Genomic DNA, 18,030 nt, shown 5'->3' on the forward strand with positions numbered 1-18,030 from the left:
TTTTCGAAAGAATCCAAACCTTCTCCGCACCCTTCAAAGCCAAAGCGGTGCGATCCGGGCAGGGACATGTGTTTGCATCCCCGAAGGGCATCCCTTGCCGCCACAAGCACTTTTGAGCTGGCGAAAACGAGCCAACCATTTCGCCAGGCCCCCGAGTCAAGAAGTCTAATATGCGGACCGCCCATGCCGCTTTTGCTCCGGATGCGGTCCCTCTGCATTGGGTGGAGCATGGAGTGACCGCGGCGCCCGCTTCAACCTTCTCTGCCTGCCAATGTCGGGCTTCCCCGGCCAATCCGCCGGTCGTTCGTGGTCTCTCCCCACTGGCGCCTCGCGCTATGGCTTTCCTTTCCCGCCAATACAAACTTAAACCTTTCTGGCTCAATTTTGAGGAGCTGCAAGGAAATGCTCGCATGAACGGGGTATTAGAGGAGACCCATGCTCCTGACCTTTTAAATCATGTTTCCGGCTGGCCCCAGCTCCAGCTGCTGGGTTTGTGTTCCGGAATATTGGGGAATACCTGAATGATATTCTTCCGACATGAAACCCTTTGTTCTCACGGAGTTCGGTTTCCAAAGCCATTGGATCCTGCTAGCAGCCCTATATCTAGCGGGATGGGCTGTTTACCAAGGGATTAAAACCTTATACTGGCATCCGCTGGCCAAATTCCCGGGCCCTCGAATTGGAGCTCTCACTCGTCTTTACAAAACATATGTGGAATGTGTCGCCCAAGGTTCTTTTGTGCACTTGCTAGAAGAGCATCATGCTCGCTATGGTGAGTCGATACACTGAGCATGATGGTGTATAATAACTGATTCATGTCCGTTTTCTTTAAAGGCGACATCGTGCGTGTCGGGCCAAACGAGGTATAGCTGTCATTTATCGTCTCCCTGATCATAGTAAAGAAGCCATGCTGAATACTTCAACCCTCAGCTACACTTCAGTAATCCTGCAACCTATCTCGAAATCTACAACCCATCCAATCGATGGGATAAAGAGGAAAGCCTCTATCATAGCTTTGGAGAGGACCGGTCGTCGTTTGGCTTCTTGACATACAAAGAAGCAAAGGAACGCAAGGATGTTCTGAATCGCATGCTCTCCAGGAAAGCTATCCTTGGCTCCCAGGGAATCGTCCAGGAGAAAGTAGGTGCTTCTCCTTTATTCTGTATGAAAAGCTCCTCAAAAGTTTTGGTCTAACTCTTGGAAGGTTGTGGAACTATGTAAATCTTTCGAACGGAAGAAAAACTCAACAGTAAACCTCTTTTACGCTTTCCGATGCATGTCGATTGATGTCATTACCTGTAAGTAGAATTTACTGTTGGCAGCAGCATACCATACTTACTCTGGACTAGATCTCTGCTTTGGCAGCTCAGTTGATGCTATTAATGCGCCAGATCATCAGGCACCAATTATCATAGCGATGGATGCGTCATTGCCTGTGTTTGTTCGCTTCAAACATTCTGCGTTCTATAAGTCCATGATCGTCAACTGTCCGCCGGCTATTTCTAAGATTGTGAGCCCGTTAACAGCAGGCTTGGTAGATCTCCAGCAGGTAAATTCCAAACACATCCTAGCGCAAAGCCTCTGGCTAACCCGAATAACTAGCTTTTAAAAGGCCAAATTAAGGAAATGACAGAGGACCCTAGCACATTGGAGAAGCTTCCGCACTCCCGGACAGTTTTTCACGAGCTGTTGCGACCAGAGGCGTACAAGAGCCGGACCGTACCATGTGCAGACAGCCTCTATGAAGAAGCGCAAGCCCTTATGTTTGGCGGCGCAGATACAACCGGCACAACCCTCATGCATGGTACTTTTTACATATTGAAACAACCTGAAGTGTATCGAAGATTGAAAGAAGAGATTCATGCTGTCTGGCCGAACCTGAACACGCTCCCTGATTTGACTGACCTGGAGAAACTGCCTTATCTTGTAAGACAGCAAGTTGCCCAATTCTGATATACCTGGACTCATTTAGTTTTCCTTTTCTAGACTGCTGCTCTCAAAGAGTCATTGCGCATGAGTCCGGGTGTCGCATCTGCGCTTCCAAGGATTGTGCCACCCTCGGGCGCTAAAATATCAGGACAATTCATTCCCGGTGGAGTAAGTGCATATAATAATTCCCCCACCGATGATGTGGCCCTAGGCCATACTAATAAGAGCCTCCTTCAAAGACCGTGGTAGGGATGAGCAGCCACTTTGTGCACCGCAGCGAAACCGTTTTTGAGAAGCCAAACGAGTTTATCCCTGATCGCTGGCTCGGAGACAAGGGATCGCAACTCGATAAATGGCTCTTTAGCTTCTCTCATGGTCCTAGAAGTTGCCTAGGTCAAAAGTAAGGAAACCCCCTGATCATTTATTTGTTTCATTCCTACCTAACTGCGATTCCGTTACTCCAGCCTTGCATGGGCAGAACTATACTTCTGTTTTGCGCACCTTTACCGGAAATTTGACATTGAAATGGATCCGTCAAGGTAAGGGAGCTTTTTCTTAGGAAGGCTCGATTCTTCCTCCCGTGTTCAACGCTAACGTCTTTTCGTTTATAGCCCCCGCGATCTTCAGTGGCGTGACCGCTTTTTGCCTGAGTATATAGGGCCTCATTTGAAAGCCAAGATCACTCCTGTTGCCAGCTAAAGGTTGTGCCCTTACTGTTGAGAACAGGTTCAATCATACCTGTGGCTGCTGTGCAGATGGAAATGGGAGATAGCTCAAGTTTATTTCTGCACAACTTTCTCTAGTTAATACTTAATCAACTCTGTAGATATGCCAGACAATATAATTATTCAATGGAACAGGTTCCTCAAAAATGGTACCAAACTAACGTGTAGAATTTCGCATGTTTTAGGAGATCTTGTCATATTTAGCGATCTAATTTTTAAGCACTTAGGCACCGCCAATGCCTCCTGAGTGTCACCTGAATTTCAGGGCTATACATCAGTATCATGTATGATCCTTGTTCTCCAGCGCGCTACGTAAACAGATAGAAGGATTTTCATTATCCACGGCCATTGGCTTCGCACATGCTGGGCACATATCCTTGGATATTCTGGGGGTTTTACAGGCGGTACGGAGTACCAGAGGAGCAAAATACCAATGGGAGAGAGGCCATTACTCAACCAAAACCACACGAATGGCGGTTGAAACGTCTTCTCTTCTTTGATAGGTGGTGTGCACGGAGTCTAAAGTAGCTGGCCGTCGTAAGCACTCTTGTAGGACAAGCTGAGCGCAGACGGGCATTTGATGTCTTTGTCAGTCGGCGGGATCACGGAGTAATTGCTCGGAATTGTAAGCCGATGTCCGAGTGACGTCACAGATTAAGTTACATAACTAGTTAGATGCCACGTGACCTGGCGTTTCGGCGCGTCGCCCGCATTACCTCATCGCGCGTGGATTTGGCTAGGCTGCAGTGTCGACGGCAGTCAAGCCAGCGACAAAACGAGCGGCGCAGGACTTCACCATGAATCGCACTTTTCGATTGCCCAATATCTGAGAATTTGCCTTCAATTTTCAAAGAGGACTCTGGGGTTTGTTTTGGTTTATACTCAGTGACAATGGCCGAATCTGAGTACAATCGAGAGGATGATAGCTTTGAGGAGGAGGAAGAGGTTGATGACAGTGTGAGGGACACCCAAGTTGCCTGGGCTGGATTGCGCCCGTTAACTAGAGCAGGGCTACAAATCCGTCAAAGATGCTGTTTTGTTTGCTATCGAAGTCAGCGAATCCATGTTGACAGCCGCCCCGAACCCTACCTCGAAGAAAGCCCGACCGGAATCTCCAGCCACCGCGGCCCTGAAGTGTGCATATCACTTGATGCAACAACGTATCATATCAAACCCAAAGGATATGATCGGTGTCTTGCTATATGGGACAGAGTCCTCCAAATTCTACGATGATGATGAAGACGGAAGAGGAAGCCTTCCTTATCCTCATTGTTATCTCTTCACAGATCTTGATGTCCCGGCAGCATCCGACGTCAAGGAGTTGCACGCCTTGGTAGAAGACGAGGATAGAGCCGCTGAAATATTGGTTCCGTCTAAAGAACCCGTATCAATGGCAAACGTGCTGTTCTGCGCTAACCAGATTTTTACGACGAAAGCACCAAATTTCTCGTCCAGACGGTTGTTCATCGTCACAGATAATGATAACCCGCATTCAAAGGATAAAGTATTGAAATCCGCCGCCACAGTGCGTGCAAAAGATTTGTATGATTTGGGTGTGGTTATTGAGCTCTTTCCCATTTCCACTCCGGATCATGATTTCGATACGTCCAAATTTTACGATGTAAGTCTTTGTTGATACTGCTCTCGCCGATTAGCGCTGATAAAGAACTGTCCAGGATATGATATACAGAGCTTCCCCCACAGACCCAGAAGCACCAAATTACTCTTGCACTTCCACAAAAACTAGCGGCGCAGATGGGATATCGATCTTGAACAGTCTTTTGTCTTCGATCAACTCAAAATCTGTCCCTCGACGTGCATTATTTTCCAACTTGCCATTGGAGCTCGGGCCAGAATTTAGGATATCCGTCAGTGGGTTTCTTATATTCAAGCGGCAAGCACCTGCAAGAAGCTGTTACGTGTGGCTCGGAGGAGAACAGCCGCAGATTGTGAAGGGTGTGACCACCCTCGTTGCGGATGATTCTGCCCGGGAAGTAGAGAAATGGGAAATCCGAAAAGCTTACAAATTTGGCGGAGAACATGTTGCATTCACGCAAGAAGAGCAGAGTGCTTTAAGAAATTTCGGCGACCCGGTCATTCGCATTATCGGGTTTAAGCCAATGTCGTCGCTTCCGATCTGGGCGTCAACCAAGCACTCAACATTTATATACCCTTCCGAAGCAGGGTTCGTCGGCTCTACTCGTGTGTTTTCGGCCTTGCAGCAGACACTTCTGAAGCAGAAAAAGTTCGCCCTTGTTTGGTTTGTCGCTCGGAAAAATGCAGCTCCTGTGATGGCAGCGTTGATCCCCGGTGAGGAAAAGCTGGATGATAATGATGCCCAGGTTATTCCTCCAGGCATGTGGATTCAGCCTCTGCCCTTTGCAGATGACATCCGCCAGAACCCTGAGACTCATAATATTGTTGCACCCGAACCTTTGATCGACAAGATGAGGGAAATCATCCAAGTATTACAACTTCCCAAGGGGCGGTATGATCCGCAGAGATACCCAAATCCATGTAAGTCACTTACCACCATTCCCATCCACGGACTCTAACTGTTAGACAGCACTACAATGGCACTACCGCATTCTTCAAGCTCTGGCTCTTGATGAGGACTTACCAGACCAGGCTGAGGATAAAACTATCCCCAAATATAAACAAATTGATAAGGTTTGTGTGACTTTTTTCAATATGTGTTGACAGGCTGAGCATTGGATCTTATGGTATCAATTATCCTCGCTAACTCTGCAATAAGCGTGCTGGCGAGCATGTTCTCGAATGGGGCGAAGAACTGGAAACCCAGAACAGACTACTCGAAAACTCGAAGCCGATTACTTCCACCTTAGCCAAACGGCCGGCACCTAGCAGAAAGGCAGAAGGCGACGAACGAGCCACTAAACGAGTGAGAGCAGAAAGCACAGGAGACGCGGAAGTAAAGATGCACTATGAGAAAGGGAGTTTGAATAAGGTTTGAAATTGATTTTTGTTTTTCATTGCCATTTGTGGTGTCGGACATTTGGGTTAACTTAATACCATAGCTTACAGTGACGATTCTGAAAGACTTTTTATTAAGCCATAACCTTTCAGGGACTGGCAAAAAGGCTGATCTAATTGATCGGGTTGAGGAGTTTTTTGACAGGAAGTGAATAATTTATGTCTAGAGGCGGCCAGCTATCCCTCCTTTGGGTATTTGATACCGGTTTTTCGCTTGAGTGCCTGCTTAAACTGTTTAGGCTTCGAATTATGTGTTGATAACCTTTCCTTTGGGCCGCTTTCTTGGTTAAAACGCGTCACCTAATACGAGATGAATTAAGTATGACCGTCCGCTTGCTGCGTTACTGCTCTGAATGGCCGAATTCCCATACATTGGATCAAGTCGCGGCGCATCAGGTTCTACCCTGGGTCTTCATGTAGTTAAAGGTGCGGGCGCTGGGCTGTAGGGTGGAAATGACAAACCCGTGGATTGATGGTCTTGCCCTATTGCTTCCGCTCGTTCGCTGGGCTTTCTTCCACGTTGTTCCGTCCATCAGCACTTTGCACACGGCCTCCGCGCATTCATCAACCAAGACAGACGACCGAGTACATACTTCACGTGACCTTTTTGTTGGCTCAACGAGATAGTTAGCTTTAACAGGGATCGTCGATCAACATTCCGTGCGCCGGCTCGTCGAGGAAGATGTGGCGTGATATCCGTCGAATGCTCTCAATTCAGCCCGTGGGCCTTCAGTTCCCCTGAGCTTCCAACACCACCGACGGTATCTTGCAAATCATCCCTCGAGAAGAGTCCTGTCCAACGCTAGACAGGGGCATTGGCTCCGATAATGTTGGATTGATCAGCTTCTCTGAAAGTAGGAGCAAATCCCGAAAGTCGATCTAGGGTGCTGGAAATGGAGATGCCTGATTTTTTTTGAGTATCAAGTTCTTAGAGATAGGTGATACCAAATTATCTCGTTGGGATATAAATACGGCCGCCATCCAGGCGGGATATGGGAAATGTAGCTTGCTTCCACAGCAAAACTCTGCTACCCCCAGGTCCGGCAATCAATCATGCCTTCGCTACCTTCCCAGGACCGTGAGGAAGATCGCTTCACGCCAGCTGTTGAACCAATGCATGCGAAATCGGCGGAGGAGCGGAATGCGTTCCTGTCCATGTTGAGGAAGGATAGCAAATCACACCGTGAAATCACGGATGGCTATCTGAACTTCTGGCAAGCCGATGGTGGGAAAGCAAGAGACGATACCGAGGATGAGCGAGACGGAAGGATGAGCAAATACATGTCTCTTGTGAACAGGTAGACCTGCCGCTTCTGTCTGTTAAGATCATCGATATGATTATGGTTGCTAACGGATGTGTGGCAGCTACTACGATCTAGCCACAGATATCTACGAGGAAGCATGGGCACAATCTTTCCATCTCTGCCGCTTTGCGATTGGCGAACCGCTGCAGCAGGCTCTTGCACGACATGAGCATTACTTAGCTTATAGGATTAATTTGAGCCCAGATATGCATGTGTTGGATGTGGGTTGTGGAGTTGGACGCCCGGCCAGGGAGATGGCAACCTTCACGGGGTGCAATGTTGTGGGCTTGAATAATAATGGATATCAGATCCAGCGCGCAAAAGCGCATGCAGAAAGGGAGCGCCTGAGTCACAAGGTCTCCTTCGTCAAGGGGGATTTCATGGTATGTTGTCGAGTATACAAATTCACAGATAAACAGATTGACAGATTGACAAAATATTGTAAAGCACCTGGAATTTCCCGAAAATTCGTTCGACGCCGCGTACGCTATTGAGGCCACAGTGCACGCCCCTTCTCTCCAAGGTGTCTACGAACAGATCTACCGGGTTCTTAAACCTGGAGGAACATTTGGTGTCTACGAATGGGTCATGACGGACAAATACGACGATTCCGATTCTCGCCACCGCGCTATCCGTCTGGGAATCGAACGCGGAAATGGTATTGTGAGTATGAAGACGCGAAAGCATGCTGTGGACGCTATCAGATCAGTGGGGTTCGTCCTGGACTACGAGGAAGATCTAGCTGTTTACCCGGATGAAATCCCTTGGTATGCACCCCTTGCAGGAGAGTTCCGATCTGGTGGTACGCTTTGGGAGCGCTTGACCGCACTGAGGTTAACTTGGATGGGGAGGATGGCGATGAGCAGGCTTCTCGGAGTACTAGAGGGAATCAGGTTGGCTCCGCCAGGGACTGTGGAGACTATGAATGAGCTCTCCCAGGGGGCCGAAGCACTGGTAAGTGGGGGAAGAGAAGGCTTGTTTACCCCAATGTACTTAATGGTTGCGAAAAAACCCCTGCAAGGGAAGACGTGAAGAAGTACTATGGAAATTTGTTAGGGATGAACTTGAAGCGACAATGACACACATAATCCACCCAATCACTATTTTCGAGCTATATTTATGAAGACAAGGCCACAGAGGGGCCCTTAAGGGCTCCTAAAGATGAAGCCTCAGCCTGAAAGGGAGAATAAAGCCCGAAAGCCACCCATAACCAATACCCTTCCTTCGATGCTTATTTCCCCTTTCCCTGCCCTAGACATAAGCTGAAGGATATCCTCAGCGTCCTGGTATTCCAAACCCAAAGCTTCATGCATCACCTTTCTCATGCTATGGACACGGGTGATGGAATCCGTAGCCCCGAGAAAAACGGCACCGAAGATCTGCAATTTCCGTGAAAACTTTTGAGTCCACCGTTTGTAAAACCTCCTCCATTTTCCTGCGATAAAATTCCTGGTAGTGACCTAGTCGCTCGAGAGAGTGCTCCAAGAGCGGGTAGGTGCTAAGGCGGTACAAGGCCGGATTCCAGTCCGTAGCGATCCATCGAGGAATAGTCGAGTACCAAAGACGTCCAGTCTTGGTTTGGACGTTGTCCCAGTCCACTATGCTAGTAACATTTCCGGCATCGTCGGTCATAATGTTTTGCCAATTGAAATCTGGGAGGCCGACGACGAACGTCGCATCGGCGGATTCGTCAGTTGTAAAGTGTGGCAGGCACGAAATTGCCATATCTAGGATCTTTTGAGCGCCTGCGTTGATACTAGGGTTGCGATAGATCTCTCCATCTGGGCGGGATGCTAAGCAATACTGGAGATACGCTTGCGAGGAGGTAAAGGATCCGAACTCTTCGACCTTAAGGACCCTCCATAATCCTTTGTTCCAAAGGTCCCATAATCCAAGCGATAACAAGGCCCCCTTATCAGAGCATTGCCCGTAGGGAATAGGGAACCAACGTGGTTGAATTCGAGCTCTTGAAGCTGTGACATTGCCCCCGCAAGGCTCTCCAAGATCTTAACTCGCCACTCTTCCAAAGTGTCGAGTCCCGATGGTTCAAACCATGTTAAATCCGCAGGGCAGCCATGTACAAAGCTCATGACCATGAATAGGGCGCCGAGAGTGTTGCAGCTGTTATAGAAGGCGAATATCCCGGGAATAGGGATGCTCGTTACGGCTCGGATATATATTGCATGGTGTGAGCCAGAGCTATAAATGCACGCCTCGGCAAGGCTGCCTCCCCGGCTCGTTGCTGAGACGCGAATCACATACTTTTCTCCATCATCGAACTCGACAACGTAAACAAGATTGTTAGAGCCATGAAGGAAGTCAATGACGCGGCAAAAGGGGCTGAAGCTTTTTTTACACACCCATTGAATCCTCATGGCCACTTCTAAGAAAGCAACCTCTAGGATGCTCGGAGGGGGGCCAAAGCGGATCTCCAGGGTGTCAGATCATGTAGATCCAGCATTTTGCTGAACAGGCATTGCTAGTGTGTTCATAAAGAGGCAAAAGAAGTGAATGATCTGGTGATGTGAAGGTGATTATTGGGCAACCAGTGAAGGAGACAGTGAGAATAACAAATGTTTGCGGAGATGTGCAGCTCATGGAGATTCTGTTTTTAGGGGGCAAAGGAGGAGCCGTAGTCAGGTGGTACGGCTATCGCCACGGCGATGGATCAAGAAGGATGGCATGCGAGCAAATTCTCTTGGTTTGTAATTCCTATCTCTATCTGATTTGAGAGAAGCTGATGAGCTTTATTTCGGGGAAGAATACTGGAAGATATTAGACAGGTATATTGAAGCCACTCCCAGGTGGTTTGGGATCACCAGATAGAGCTGGTAAACCGTGTAGAGAGGACAGCAAGACAGGTAAACATGTCTTACTTGAGCCTCTTTGATCGTTTTTATACCAGTGGGAAACTGAAAGGGTTTCATGGTACCTTTCAACCAGCTAATGGGTCTAGGGAGGATCTTATGGAGAAGTTATACTGTTGTGACAGCAGTCTTATACACTGGGGCCTAGGGGTTTGTCCCTCCATACTTTGTAGACTTTAGCTGGCATGTTCACTTCACACTTCCCAGTCTGTTTGGGGGTTGTTGTGCGCAGTTGTTGATGTAAATCTGGCGGTATTCACCCTTCACTCTCCTCTTCGCTCACTTCTTCTCCGGCTTCAATGGCCATTTCCCGCTTTCTCTGCGCTCGCTCCCGTTTCCTTTCGAGGAGTTTGGTTAACTTCTTGGCAACATTGAAGACACCTCCCGTTCCTGAACCACAGGCTGCACAGGAGGGATTCTTCCGATACCGTTGCAAAGCACATGACTCGCAGAAGTAGTGGCCGCATTTTGTTGTCACAGGGTTCTTGTAGGGCTGCTTGCAGATGATGCAGGCAAAAGGAATGGACTCCAGCATCTCTTCTTCGTCGTCGCTCCCATCCTCGTCGAGCCTCTTATCTCTGTTTGCAGAAGCCACCGTGCGGCCGACAATTTTCTTGCCTTTTGTTTGGATGTCCCAGTCACGGTCGAGCTCCCAGCCTTGTTTGTAGTCTTCTCGGGCATGAAGGAACTTGCAGGTGTCGCCGAACCCACAGAATCCTGTCTGCTTGTAGTCCTTGCACACATCGGGAGCGAAGTCGGTAAAGGTGACCGTGCGGATATTGGTTGGTGCTTTTATCGGGCCGAACTGCTTTGAGGGAGCGTCGGGATTTTTCTGAATGAACGATTGGTACTTTGAGGATCCTCGATAGACTCCGTCGTGTCCTCCTTCAGGGGCACCTGGGCGGCTTCGCGTCTTCCCGAGGAGGTTCTTCGCGCTGAGCTCATCGTTGCCAGCCTCTTCATCGTACCAATTTGAGTGTTTAGTGGCGTCGTTTCCGGCAGGGAGCGGACGAGCTGCAGACGGTTCGTCAGACTCTTGTCGATTCGCCGGGGCAGATGTGGAAGACGCTGTTATGACGGCATTCTTGCGCCGGCGCTTGACGGCGCGGCCCTCATCCTCGTCTTCGAAGGAGCTCAGATCAGAATCCGAATCGGCAGCGGGTGGTGGCGACGGAGCTTTCTTGCGCACACTAGACTTGGCCTTTGCAGAGCGCTTTTTAAATGCAATGGGGGCTATGGGTTGTTCCGAGGAGGCTTCGTCCATCTTTGCGGTCGCTGAGGACAAGCCGGGTTTGGTGCTGCGAACGGCGATGGATTCGCCCGCGATGGTGCTGTTTTTGGTTTCGTGAACCAGTTAACTAATTATCAGATGAGATATGGCTTAGTCATCTATGCATGAAACAAAATTTTAGCGTGGTACGGTAATTACCAACAGGTTGGGGGGCAAAATCAGGATTCAGGATGCACAGCACGCTCAAAAGAGCATGCGAGTATGCAGTAAAGAAAAACAAGGGACATCTCAACCATAGCTGTTGGAGTGTCAGGGTAAGGGTCATGCATCCATCCTCTGTAACTACAACTCTGCGATTTGGGATGGAGAACTGCTGCTGTAGTTGTGCAGTCAGACCACTGTAACGATGACCATCCTGATACGCTTCCAGAATAAGGCTAAAACGAGCAATTTCCGGCTTTTCGCTGGCTTAGTTAAGGTTTGCTCTCCTTTCTCTCACTCGCCTCTCTCTCTCTCTCTCTCTCTCTTTGTCTCTTCCCCATCCCCGCCCCGGCTGCCACTGTCGCCGTGTTGTGTGTTCTCCGTGAAATACAATTCGTTGCTTTTTTGGCATGCAGTGACAGTGTGGGAGATCAGTCATTCATTTATCTTTTTTTTTTTTTTTTTCCCATTATTTTCCTTGTTTCTTTTTTGTTATTGATGCTTTGCACCTGGAAGTCCACAAATTGTGTGTTGGCAACCTACATCATCCTCGCGGCAGCCACCCAATAACGCGTCGTGAATCTGGACAACTCAGACATTCAATCAACCAGCCTGTCACCTTACTGTCAGTAGTACTCCCTACTGCCTACCAACTCAACAGGGGGCTATGTATGGAATGCTGTGGCGATAAACTGGTGAGAAGGACCCTCGAGTTAAGCTCAACTCTTCCAGGTTAGCGTTCGCCTCGTTCCAGGGTTTCTCGCCGACGGTTACCGCAAGAAGTCGCTGGGCTACAAACAATGGTATTATCCGCATAGCTCGCTTCCCGGCCATTGAAGATCTCATCGCGAATCATGGCCGATTCTCTTCCTATGTATGCTGCTGGGGCCGTTGGTGACAATGGGGTGGACTTGGACGACCCGTTTATCTCCAGTACGCCGGCTGGAAACCATACGCAACGCGAACCGCACCGTTATTCCTCCTTTGACGCGCAGCTTTTCACCCTCAACACGTCGTCGCCTGCGCAAGCGAAACGTGCTCTCGAGGCGCATTTGGCTGAAACAGAACGCAGATTGGAGGAAACGTCAAATCTTGGCACCGCCCTCATAGAGCAGCAGAGAGAGCTCATGGACAAGTTAAAGGAGGTCGAACAACAACATACAGACGGTGAGATCGGACCCGATTTACGGCGGAAACTCAATGATCTGGAGAGGGAGTACAACGAGATTGGTCGTGAGACCGCTCGAGTTGCGCTCGGTCCAAAAGTCAGGCTAACGGGCCAGGAAGATGGTCTGGCCACCCCGTCGTTGGATTCTCGTGTAAGCTCTTCAATACTAAGGCCTGCTGATCGCAATGTCTAACCCCCCTTTGACAGCATCATGCAAGTCCATCCGTGTTCTCCAGTCAAGCTACCAATTCACCCTCCAAGGTCACTGTGCCTTCTCGAAAGCAGCGCAACCAGCCCTCGAGCCGCGTACATGACATCGAATTCGCAACCGAAATCAGTACTTCTCTGCTCGCTCAAGTCCGTCAACTGCAGGCGCTGCTTGCAGAAAGAGAAGAAGCGATCAAAGCCCTCACACTTGAAAAGTCTCACCTTGAACTTGAAGCCGAAGGCTTTACACAACGACTTCGGGCACTGGATGAGAGCGAACAGCGGTACAAGGATGAAAACTGGAGCTTAGAAACCCAAACACATGATCTCCTCGCTGCCGCCAAAGAAGCTTCTGACCGTGAAAGCCGTTTGACAAGTAATCTGAATGCGCTCACGGTGGAAAAAAACAACATCCAACGGGAACTGGACGAGCTGAAACAAGCCAATGGCAGACTTGTTGAGGAGAATATGGCTACCCAGAAGGCTCTCGATTCCGAACTTCATATTCTCAGACGGAACATAACTCTTGGGGAATCTGAGCGCAATGCTCTTCAGCAAAAGGTTGATGAGTTAGCAGGGCAAAACCAGGAACTAGCTAAAGCCGTCGCCGCAAAACTACGTCAACACGAAGCGGACTCAGCGAAAGACCCCAACCCGGAGGATAATAGGAAGGCATCGGATGACCTAACCCCTGAGAACTCTCCACCTCCTTCGCCAAACAAACCAACGCCCCGCCATGGTCTTTTGGAGTCCGAGACCTTGAAAAGTTCTCTGCACCATGCACACCGTATGATTCAAACCTTAAAGGGCACGATTCATAGAGAGAAGACCGAAAAAATAGAGCTGAAGCGCATGTTGCAAGACGCCAGGGACGAGCTGGAACAGCGCCGCGCAGAGCCAGTCCGCCCAATTAGCTCACATAATAGGCGCCAAAAACCCAAAGGGGACAACTTCAAGAAGCCGGCACGCCCTGAGATGCTTGGAGCTGGAAGAAAAGGTATCACACAGATCGAAGTTGCGGAGCCAGAATGGGAAGACGAAGGTGAACCAAGTCCAACTCGTGTCGCTCGACCAAATAAACGGGCTGTATCATATGGCAACTCCGGAATTGAATCTAGCACAACCAGCGATGCCTATCAGACAGCCAATGAAACTGAGGCCTTCGAGACCGCTAACGAGCGTGAGGTCACTACTGAGAGCGAAGCTTTCCAAACCGGCACTGAGAATTTCATTGATGAAAGCAGCGATGACCTCACGGAGACTGAATCCCGCACTATGCATACGGGTACCATTCGGCCTCGACGATCGGGGCAACTCAATTCTACCAGGCCCATGTCTTTTGCCAGCACTGCCTCGACGTCTGGAGATGAGGACGAATATATTGAAGTGCGAACTCCTGTTCAACACCAGCCACCACGCTATCGGATTAAAATGAGTCGTGGAAGACGAGGGCGTGTGTCACAGGAGTCACATATACGGCAAGGAAGCGTCCCGCTAAGTCCTCGTGATTCTCCGGCAAGTTTAAACAGCCCCCCACAGAGCCCCCGACAAAGGGAAATCTCTGGGGGTCAAAGCCTCTTTGCCGAACTCAGTGGTTTAGCTGGAGCTGGAAGTGACAGCGAGTTTGGGGCGCCTCTCCGTTCAAGCACCATGTCTGAGATGTCTACTCCAAGCCGCCGTCAAAGTTTCGCGACGCTTGCGGATTCAAGCCGACCGGTAACAGCAAGGGAAATAGTCATGGTTGATTCTTGTACTATGACTGAACCCCTTCCGCCAGCAGTCCCTGCACAATTCGAAATTGTTTCCCCACCCGAATCTACCTCCGATTATAAGGACGCAGAGACGTCGACAGCGCCGCGCGAAGGAGTAGACGCGTTCACCACCTTTGAAAGAATCGTTGTCATTGACTCTGCCACCCAGTGTATGCCCATAGAAACTCCCCTCCTGGCTAAAAGCGAGCCTGCTGTTACCATTGATATCGCGCCAGAAATACCGGACACAGATGCCAATCATGAATCGCTTCATGCTACCATCGAGACATTGCCCTCCCCGGTTATGCTCCCAATGGAACCGACCATCCTAGACATTTCCCCAATTTACTCCGAGCAGACTGCCCCGATCTCGCCAATGCCAATTGATCTTCAATCTCGGCGACCCTCTGTGCGCATGGATATGTCGGTCATTGCTTTTGAGGATAGTCGCCCTTCTCTTCCTGCTGTTACACCATCAAAATCTTCGTTGGATCTGGCTATGTCATCAATTCAATCCACATCCACGAACCCCCTTGCAGTTCCCGTCTCCCTACCCGAATCAAAACGTGCCCAGGTCCTTGAGTTCTCAACTATCTTTGAGGTTGGAACCTCCCCGAAGGAGGCGATTTTCCCTACTGTGCCTCCTATGACTCTAGAAGTATCCAATATTCAATGCGTGGAATCCCTGCCCGTGAAACCTGTACCCACGATCCTAAGTGTAGAGCCACCCACGGATACCTTGAAATTGAACGGTATAGAAGCTCAGCCCTGCCCGCCTCAAGTGACCGATCGCGCCACTCAGTCTCAGATTTCGACTATGGATAGAGGAATCAGTACTTCGCCTTTACCTAAAATTGAGACAGAAAGCCAGGGTAGTCAGACTGCCCTGACTGAGGTACTGGAAACGGGTGAACGATCTTCTCAAGTTCAAATCAGCACTGCGGAAATATCCTCTCAGACCATCTTGACCGGCTTCCAGATTGATAAACTTCTAATGGAACGTCAAGCCAGTCGCCCAGTGACTGCCATCGAAAGTAGCCAAGCACAAGCTGCTATAATAAGCACGCAAAGCTCTCCCTTGACTACGCCGAAAGCGAAACAGCTATCCTCTGCCCAGACAGGCTTGCTCCACCCGAACAATGCGACTAGACGACCTGGTAGTTCAGGCAGTCAACGCCTGGGCAACAGCCTTTCCGTTCCACCCCTTCCCGTTGATCATAAACAGACCATCGCTGCAGCATCGCAGAGACTATCTTCAGAGGCGTCTCCAAGCGTGATGGGACCACCCATTGCTCCAGCTTCATCGTACCGCAGTTCCAGCCAAATCAGACCGCGTACGCCAAGCGAGCAGCCCAGCCGTAATTCAGCCCGAAATCAAAGCACTCCACAGACGAAGTTTCGCCGTACGAGTACCAGCATGGCGTCTCGCCGGTCCTCCATATCGTCTTTTGCCTCGGAGCTGGATGAAAGGTTTAACATCGCGAAAGCGACATATCCTTTTGAATCCGGTGCCGATCCTCGCATGATTCAAGCCATCACGCAGACAATGATTGGGGAATTTTTGTGGAAGTACACCCGCAAGCTTGGTAGATCGGATATGTCGAACACTAGACATCAACGATACTTCTGGGTTAACCCGTACACTCGGACATTATACTGGGGTCCCCACGATCCTCAAGTGCTTGCAAAGTCCCAGCAAAGGTCCAAGAGCGTTGCCATTGAAGCTGTTCGTGTTGTCAATGACGATAACCCCTATCCACCCGGCCTTCATCGGAAGAGTTTGGAGATCATTACGCCTGGTCGAACACTCAAGTTTACGGCGGCAACAAGCCAACGCCATGAGACATGGTTCAATGCTCTCTCATATTTGCTCCTTCGAACTGCCGATGATGAAACTGAGGAGCAGGATGTGGTGTGGGAAGCTGGTAGTGATTACAACGCAACAAATGGACGGAACTCCCGGCAAGCGGAATCGAGAAGATCAATCTCTTCCCATAATAGTCGGGCTGCTCGTACAATTTCCAAACAGTTTGTTGAGACGGTTCCCACGCTTCGTCGGCCAGTGACTCCGAACCAGCCATCGCCGTCTCCGTCTAGTCGCCCGGGTTCATCCTTGCGACCCGACCAGACAAGACCTGGCTCTGTGACCCGGATCAGCAATGTGTTCAGGTCTTCAGGGATTAAATCGACGTTCTCAAGTCGTAGGAGCAGATACGGCAATGCTAGTGGAAGCATTGACAGTACGAGTGCTGCTAGCAATGACAGTGCTGAGGAGCTGAGGCGTGTGATTGAGAGACAAGACCGGGAGGCTGATCGGCTGGAGAATGTGCGGGCTTGCTGTGATGGTGAGTTGCTCAAGTTTATGTTCACTTGTGGCCAAGCCCATCCCAGCATACTAATTATTTCCCAGGGAAACATGATGTTAGCGCCCTCTCGAGGACAAGCCGATACAGCGCCAGAATCAGCCCCCTATCCCACCATGTTCACAGCTGAGTTCTTCAACTGCTGCAGTGTCGTCTGTTCCCGACCATTTACTCGAAAGCTTCGGCAACGTATTTTATAGAAAAGCATATTGGCAAGCCGTATGTTGTGGACGAATTTCCTTGCGTTTTTTTGACTTGAATGTTTGCTTTCCCTATTTCGGTGCTCTTTTAATGATTACTCGGTGCATTACATAAAACCCAATATTCCTTGTCAGGTCTAATATCTCTGTTCGTCTTTTGGTTTTGCTTTGGAGGATGAGCCGCCAATTTGTCGTTGAAGTTCTCCGCTCCATCCGCAATCATAAATCGTGAATCCTGCTTCACTTCTGAGATTTTGTTGTTGCAGAGCAACTGGTCATGTCGCTTCTTCCTTTAATATGTTTTGACTGTTTTTCTTGTGGTTGGCGCAATTATAATGTCGATTCAGCGTCCTCCGACTTTCACTCTCTTGCCTGCTTACGCCGTCGTAATCCCTTTCCTTTCTACGGTGCTCATCCATAATTCGAACTATCTTTTGGTTCTTTTTTCTTTTTTTTTTTTCTGCCTTTCCTTTTTCTTTTCCTTCTCTTTTTTCTGAAGTATCTCCTTATAGTGTGAAAACAGCCTTTCTCTTCCTCTTAGGGCGACATGTATGCTCCAACTTCCTCGACCTTTCGTGTTAAAAGGCCGTACATGTGCGAATATGAATGAAACTAGTTCCCCAGCGGGCTGATTGGCCGTTTAGCAACTTGCTTCGCTAGTATAGAGTTGCCGCTGTATGACGGAGCTGACTTCAAGGGTGTGAGGCGGCAGCAGATTTACCACGATTTCACAATTTGAATGCCCAGCTACCTAGTCAAGAAGGGTTTATTTTCACCGACCAGCATTTCAACAATCCTAGCGTCTACACCCCGCCATGGTAAGTGAAGCCAGGTGGTTTTGAAATGCTATCATAGGCGTACATATAGCAAGTATATAACCGTCGATGCAATATATCCATGAAAGGTATACCAAAGCCGGGGATGAATATCTCATAATAACATCCTCCTCTGAGGATCTCAGAGGTTCAGGCACAGTGCTATGAGGAGACATGAATGCATCAGAGTGTCCCCGAGGGCATGTGAGGGAACCGGAAGCAGTCACGACCAAAAAAAAAAGAAAAATGGTGAGCAAAAAATATACAACCAAATG

At 49.3% G+C, this 18,030-nt stretch overlaps 6 protein-coding genes across 6 annotated transcripts; 4 read left to right on the forward strand and 2 right to left on the reverse strand.

Annotated features, from left to right (window-relative positions):
- Positions 1 to 396: 396 nt before the first annotated feature.
- Positions 397 to 2,696, forward strand: CIMG_06137 (uncharacterized protein). Its single transcript, XM_001242240.2, has 10 exons — positions 397 to 772; positions 835 to 863; positions 931 to 1,140; positions 1,205 to 1,298; positions 1,350 to 1,549; positions 1,603 to 1,926; positions 1,987 to 2,097; positions 2,169 to 2,329; positions 2,394 to 2,468; positions 2,541 to 2,696. The coding sequence occupies exons 1-10, from the start codon at positions 538 to 540 to the stop codon at positions 2,626 to 2,628; spliced, it is 1,527 nt and encodes a 508-aa protein (XP_001242241.2). The 5' UTR covers positions 397 to 537; the 3' UTR covers positions 2,629 to 2,696.
- An 849-nt stretch (positions 2,697 to 3,545) lies between these two features.
- CIMG_06138 (ATP-dependent DNA helicase II subunit 1) lies at positions 3,546 to 5,800 on the forward strand (the record flags this gene model as incomplete). Its single annotated transcript, XM_001242241.2, has 6 exons — positions 3,546 to 3,611; positions 3,664 to 4,275; positions 4,331 to 5,171; positions 5,221 to 5,324; positions 5,410 to 5,622; positions 5,693 to 5,800. 6 exons carry the CDS (start codon positions 3,546 to 3,548, stop codon positions 5,798 to 5,800), a joined length of 1,944 nt encoding a protein of 647 aa, XP_001242242.2.
- Positions 5,801 to 6,701: 901 nt separating this feature from the next.
- Positions 6,702 to 7,984, forward strand: CIMG_06139 (sterol 24-C-methyltransferase; the record flags this gene model as incomplete). The annotated part of the gene is made up of 3 exons (XM_001242242.2): positions 6,702 to 6,946; positions 7,014 to 7,335; positions 7,400 to 7,984. The coding sequence occupies 3 exons, from the start codon at positions 6,702 to 6,704 to the stop codon at positions 7,982 to 7,984; spliced, it is 1,152 nt and encodes a 383-aa protein (XP_001242243.2).
- A 294-nt stretch (positions 7,985 to 8,278) lies between these two features.
- Positions 8,279 to 9,048, reverse strand: CIMG_11685 (uncharacterized protein; the record flags this gene model as incomplete). The annotated part of the gene is made up of 2 exons (XM_012358646.1): positions 8,279 to 8,863; positions 8,902 to 9,048. 2 exons carry the CDS (start codon positions 9,046 to 9,048, stop codon positions 8,279 to 8,281), a joined length of 732 nt encoding a protein of 243 aa, XP_012214069.1.
- A 580-nt stretch (positions 9,049 to 9,628) lies between these two features.
- On the reverse strand, positions 9,629 to 11,132 carry CIMG_06140 (pre-mRNA-splicing factor cwc24). The gene has a single exon (XM_001242243.2). It carries the CDS (start codon positions 11,081 to 11,083, stop codon positions 10,076 to 10,078), a length of 1,008 nt encoding a protein of 335 aa, XP_001242244.2. The 5' UTR covers positions 11,084 to 11,132; the 3' UTR covers positions 9,629 to 10,075.
- A 610-nt stretch (positions 11,133 to 11,742) lies between these two features.
- CIMG_06141 (anucleate primary sterigmata protein A) lies at positions 11,743 to 17,575 on the forward strand. The gene is made up of 3 exons (XM_001242244.2): positions 11,743 to 12,570; positions 12,627 to 16,722; positions 16,788 to 17,575. Exons 1-3 carry the CDS (start codon positions 12,106 to 12,108, stop codon positions 16,868 to 16,870), a joined length of 4,644 nt encoding a protein of 1,547 aa, XP_001242245.2. The 5' UTR covers positions 11,743 to 12,105; the 3' UTR covers positions 16,871 to 17,575.
- The last annotated feature ends 455 nt before the right edge of the window (positions 17,576 to 18,030 follow it).

This window comes from Coccidioides immitis (genome assembly GCF_000149335.2).
Source record: "Coccidioides immitis RS genomic scaffold supercont3.2, whole genome shotgun sequence".
Lineage (NCBI taxonomy): Eukaryota > Fungi > Ascomycota > Eurotiomycetes > Onygenales > Onygenaceae > Coccidioides > Coccidioides immitis.

Bases quoted from the DNA above. Each gene is read 5' to 3' on its own strand.
- CIMG_06137 (XM_001242240.2), top strand. From the start codon at position 538: ATGAAACCCTTTGTTCTCACGGAGTTCGGTTTCCAAAGCCATTGGATC. The intron at 1,141-1,204 runs GTAGGTGCTTCT...AACTCTTGGAAG, and splicing joins AGGGAATCGTCCAGGAGAAA to GTTGTGGAACTATGTAAATC. The intron at 1,299-1,349 runs GTAAGTAGAATT...ACTCTGGACTAG, and splicing joins GTCGATTGATGTCATTACCT to ATCTCTGCTTTGGCAGCTCA.
- CIMG_06140 (XM_001242243.2), bottom strand. From the start codon at position 11,083: ATGGACGAAGCCTCCTCGGAACAACCCATAGCCCCCATTGCATTTAAA.
- CIMG_06141 (XM_001242244.2), top strand. From the start codon at position 12,106: ATGGCCGATTCTCTTCCTATGTATGCTGCTGGGGCCGTTGGTGACAAT. The intron at 12,571-12,626 runs GTAAGCTCTTCA...CCCCTTTGACAG, and splicing joins CCCCGTCGTTGGATTCTCGT to CATCATGCAAGTCCATCCGT. The intron at 16,723-16,787 runs GTGAGTTGCTCA...ATTATTTCCCAG, and splicing joins TGTGCGGGCTTGCTGTGATG to GGAAACATGATGTTAGCGCC.